The sequence below is a fragment of the Lolium perenne genome, chromosome 4 (genome assembly GCF_019359855.2).
Source record: "Lolium perenne isolate Kyuss_39 chromosome 4, Kyuss_2.0, whole genome shotgun sequence".
Classification (NCBI taxonomy): Eukaryota; Viridiplantae; Streptophyta; class Magnoliopsida; order Poales; family Poaceae; genus Lolium; species Lolium perenne.
In genome coordinates this window covers 247,299,550-247,304,792 of record NC_067247.2, presented here as the reverse complement: position 1 = coordinate 247,304,792, position 5,243 = coordinate 247,299,550, and the positions used below count along the sequence as shown (strand labels likewise).

Genomic DNA, 5,243 nt, shown 5'->3' with positions numbered 1-5,243 from the left:
TGGTGTAGGCGGGTGATTTGGCGACGGCCAAAGGTGGTGCGGTGGGCCTTGCAGTGAGGGGATTGGTTTTCTCCTCGGTCGGCCGCTGCTCAAATGTAGGAGTGGAGGGGGGATTTTTTTTGGTCCTTGGTCGCGTATATGTAGGCCGCTAATCGGTTTATGGTTTCGGCTAGAGTCCGGGGCGCATATTTGCTTCTCTAAGGCCGTTTTAAGGCCGTTTTAGGCATGGTTAGAGATGCTCTTTGGGGAGGGAGCTGGTTCCACGCCAATCACGGCCGCTCTGCCAAGAGGAAGTCCACCAGAAACTACAACATTGCAACTTGCAAAAGGTGGTCTCATTACTCATTAGCTGGTGAACTCATGGGCCGGCTAAACACTCAACTAAGAGCAGTAAGGATTTCACTAGAATACAAGAATGTAAATAAGTCTCCCGCAAAAAAAAATGTAAATAAGTCTTTCTTTGTTTATACTATACAGTAAGGCCAATATCTCGGTCACAGAAAACATGCAACCCAAAAGCATGAAAAAAAGGAATCCATCCACGGACAAACCATACAAAGAAAATCAAATGCCGCTACTTTTGAACCACCCGTGACCATCACAACGGGCACACGAAATCTCCACTATTCTCAATGTCAATGTCATCGATATCGTCGAAATCAAAGTCGTCTAGATCCATGCTCCCCAGGCTGGCAACCTGCCCAGCAAGCCTAAGGGCGTTATCGCCTGGTTTCCGCGCCTCCTGGATGATCGCCATGACTTCTTCTAGGTTCTGTGATGGCGTGTTCATGTCTGCCAACTGCATGCTCCTCTGGTACTCGTCGGTCATCTCTACAGGCAGGTTTTTTAGGAACCATGGATGGTTCTTAATCTCCGGAATGGTTATCCGCTGCAAAAATTGAAAGGCAAGTACTACGCTCACAGATCTGATGCAGTTTGATGCCTAAGAAATGAATTAATCAAGGACAAGAGTATATAAACCTGCTCAGGATTTCCAACGAAAATGCGGGACAGTAGATGCACGCAATCTGCTGAGACTCGAACGTAGTCTGGGATGGAGTACTGTACACTGAGAATCCTCTGTGGAAGACACAAACAGTAAGTTTCGTAGTAACACAGTGACAGTACAGACAGAAGTGATCCCAAAGCACCAGGAAGTTAAGGTGGGAACGGGTGTAACTCACAGTGATAGTTTTGCGGAAGTTCCTTGGCTCGTCAGGGTCCTCAAAAGGATATGCTCCGACAAGCATCACATAAAGCGTTACTCCACAAGACCAAACATCGGCGACCTAAGATCACATATGTGGTATCTGAATGCTTCAGATGTGGCAACCAAACCACCGAATTTATGCAGCAACAGAAACAAACTTTACCTTTCCATCATATTCTCTTCTAGAGAGGACCTCTGGGGCGATGTATGCCGGTGTGCCAACGGTTGATTTCGGTTGAGAATGCAAGACAGAAGACTGAAATGAAAGAGAACCAAAACAAAGGTGCTGGTTTAGGCGATGAAATGAAACGTTTGAAGGCCATTATCTGCAGGGGGAATACCTTGGAGTAACCGAAGTCACAAATCTTCAGTCGAGGTGCGACACTACCATCCAACAGAGTATTTTCTAGTTTCAGGTCTCTATGACATACTTGCTGCAGGAAAAAGGAAGAAGAAGATGATGATAGTGCGTGGAGAGTGTTTGACTGATGCTACTATCTGCAAGTTGGCTTGACAGAGTACGTACCATTGAGTGACAGTAGCTCACTCCAGAAATCAATTGTTGGAAGAAGAACCTTCCCTGTTGACAAATAATTAGTATAATGATTTCGGATCATTCAAGAAAGTATGAAAGGTTGGTGCACATATTATCTACCTCATCCTCGCTGAATCTCCCTGCATTGCAAATCCTTTCAAATAGCTCACCGCCAGAGGCATATTCCATAACTATTGCCAAATGTGTGGGAGTCAGCACAACCTGAAAAAGTAGGTGTGTTTAAGCATGGACACAGTTTGAATATTAAAGCTTTGATAATCAGATGACATTTCAAGATGAATGGCAAGAGAAAAGTTCGCGGCAGCTAAATAATCTAATGATACTCCTTCACTAGAAGATGATACCATGCAAGAACTTCTCATCTCAAACAGTTCTGATCAAGTTCTTTTCATTCGTTAAAAGTAATAAAGTATTGTTCAACCAAAAGGAAACGCTCACGCCGTATAAAAACACATGGATACCATCTTTCTACTTGTTACGTACCTGCTAAATAGTCAACAGCCTAGGTAAATATGAACTCTACGCAATCATGTATTTCGAAACATTCTGAAGTATGGGGTGCAAATCTAAATAACAGAATAAATTGCCTTCGCAGTGCAGAACAGTGCATGAGCAAGAAATTTTTTAAGCTGAGAAGCATTAAACCATTCAAAGCAAGTAGCCTACTAGTTAAGTGGTTAGCCAGCATGTTTGAAGTAATATAACAAAACACCAAAGTAGTAAAGATTCATAGCCTCAAAATAACCGACCGGTAATCAAAACCCTGATTTCACTTGCCATCGTATTAAAAATAAGTGGTCAACTCAAAATAGCTATACTGCCATATAGTATGTTTCGATATGCGAGTCAGTCTCGGAAATCAATCACTGATCAACAACTTGAAATCATAGAACAACATTTCTATACTCTTGTAAAGCCACATTATTATACTGAAACATACGTATATGTGATCAGTTACCCCGCGTTAAATTTCATCAGGGTGCTCTTTAAAGTGGTAAAGAACCGAAACATTACACTCGTTCAACTTTTAGCTTATATCAGGGACAATCACTGTCACAGAAGCTAGGAAATTACCTCCTTGAATCGAATTATATTTGGATGCTTCAGAGACCGGTGGTTCATAATCTCCCTTTGAACATGCTCATCAATCTATGTAATAAAAATAAATGTTCAGAGATAACTGATGAACATAGATAGTTAGATACTCAACGTTCATTCAAAGGGCCTCAGAGAGAGAACACAAACAGAAAAAGAACTCAAAAATGTAATAACTCTGCAACAAAAGTACAGGGAAGATTAAACTCAGGTACATCTTGAGGTTAAAATAATGACCCAAGAAGAGGAAGAATAAAATGGAGATGGACAGCGTAAGTAATTTGTATTATAACAGTAGCATCAATAAACGAACAGAAACATGTTCCCTGACATATCGGAACATCTAGACACTGGAAACCCCCAACAAAAGCTGGACTAAACTCACAAGATGCAACCATAAAAACTAATAAACTGAATAAAGTATTTTTTTCATTAAATAACAAAATATTTATATCAAGATGATACCAAGTACACTAAGTATATAGTCTAAAGTCACAAATTGAAAAAAGTTCTAGAAAACCTCAGCATAATAAGAAGGCGGAGATGAGATTTGACACCAGTTAGCACAACACAGCCTTCCAAGCGTTAGGATCGAGCCACCACGCGCTCTGCTGCCATTGGACCGTGGTTGCTGAATCATGTAGTCCTCCACTGTGGAATCTACTTAGTTAGGCGAATCATTCATTAGTTCTTTTTTTACCGACTACGGTAAAATTTTAAAAAGTTATTACATCACAATAAAAGATGCTTTGAACTAACTACTGCATCCAAGAAGAGAAATGCAAAAATGCTTTTGAAAACTAAAGCAACAACAAACGAAGCCATGAACATAAACAATAGTAGCACGGCCACGGTGATTCATTGTGTGCCAATGATTCTTTTGGACTTTGTTTATTGGAGCGAAGCATGGGAAGCAACGGCAGGGTGGGGGGTGGCATTACCCTGGATACTTCCTCTACCTACCATGACGGACGTTGCCTATTTCTAGAATGGTTGGGCTCCGCTAGATTCCTTCGGGGCCGAGAGAGTGCCACATATACACAAGAGTTTAGATTGTTTAATCACGTGCAGAAAATAAAGACAAGATGTTCGGTCAGACAAAGATATGATTGGCTGGTCACATAATTTGCAATTTAGATGACGAAAAGATTCAAGCTATAGGGAGTTATATTTCCCAAATCGTTTTTGCGAAGATCCTGCTTTTTTTGTTGAAAATTTTCTGACAAACTGAACTAAGAGAAAACAAACGTGTCAATGTGATACACTTAGGATCTTTAACTGGAAACATTCAGAAGCAGCGCGCTAGCAGCCTAGCAACTGCACTAACCGGCCAGCCACAGCATGCATTGTCGGAGACGGACGCCAAGAGACGACTGAAGCACTGCACAACCAACTTAGCTAAGCACGAAACAAGGCGAAAATCCACCAAAACCCCCCAACATTTATTGGATATTCCCTAGCACAGACGGCGAACAGTGAGATCGCGGGGTTATCTGTCCAGCCAGCAGAACAACTTGCTCTGCTACCGCAGAAAACAGAGGGCAGAGCGGAGGTGCCCAAAGCATCCGATCCTCCTACCCTACGCGCTTAACACAATCACGCGCGCGCACCAGTAAAGATTGAAGCCCAGGGCACCACACGGGAAATAATTCATGTACTCACTGTATATGTACGTATTCATCAGCCGCTTAAGAATCCGATGGAGCCTGCTTTGCTTACCTTCTGGCCTCTCTCTATGAACTTGACGGCGAAGTGCTCCTTGGTCCTGATGTCTCGCACCAGCTTGGCGACCCCGAAGTTCCCGGACCCTATGTCCCTTATCACCTCGTATCGATCCATCCTGTTCTCGATCGATCCTCACGCACGCCCTCCCTCTCAGCAACAGGAGAGCAAGCAGCTCGATGGCACGGGAAGGAGAAGGTGTGGGGGGTGGAAGGAGCTGGGTGGTGAGTGTTCTGGAACCCTTGAGGTCGAGGACGGGATGGGGATGGGGTTAACTCGGGAGGCGAGCCTGGAGGTGGAGGTGGAGGTGGGGCGGGGAGGAGAGAGACGTCAGCTTGGAGCGCGGCCATGTGTCGCCGCGGGTGCCGTCCGGGACAACCGAGCGAGTGGTCGACGTCGAGCACGCTATTAAAAAACTCACAACGGCGAGTCCGGAGCGCGCCGCCAGAAATTATACTCCATCCAATCATCCCTATAGAGTAGTCCCGCGTGTTGTGTATACGTGGTTGACTGACTCTGGTGGCTGATTCGCCTGGACCGGTGACGGAGACGGTAACCCACTTTAATACTAGTACTTCCGATCCACTTACTTATCAATAAAATAGATGTATCTAAAATTAAAATTAAAATATATCTAGATATGCGAAAAGTGCTTTTAGC

The 5,243-nt window shown here is 43.7% G+C and overlaps 1 protein-coding gene across 2 annotated transcripts; it reads right to left on the bottom strand.

Moving 5' to 3' along the window:
* Positions 1 to 445: 445 nt before the first annotated feature.
* Positions 446 to 4,956, bottom strand: LOC127332360 (abscisic acid-inducible protein kinase). Of its 2 annotated transcripts, XM_051358643.2 has the most exons (10): positions 4,581 to 4,953; positions 3,382 to 3,521; positions 2,841 to 2,915; positions 1,866 to 1,967; positions 1,737 to 1,790; positions 1,552 to 1,644; positions 1,374 to 1,466; positions 1,185 to 1,289; positions 982 to 1,080; positions 446 to 889 (listed from the first exon to the last, which is right to left on the bottom strand). In XM_051358643.2, the coding sequence occupies exons 2-10, from the start codon at positions 3,499 to 3,501 to the stop codon at positions 599 to 601; spliced, it is 1,032 nt and encodes a 343-aa protein (XP_051214603.1). In that variant the 5' UTR covers positions 3,502 to 3,521; positions 4,581 to 4,953; the 3' UTR covers positions 446 to 598. The 2 variants fall into 2 exon arrangements, with proteins under 2 accessions (XP_051214603.1, XP_051214602.1); XM_051358642.2 differs by lacking the exon at positions 3,382 to 3,521 and having other exon boundaries at positions 4,581 to 4,956.
* Positions 4,957 to 5,243: the final 287 nt, after the last annotated feature.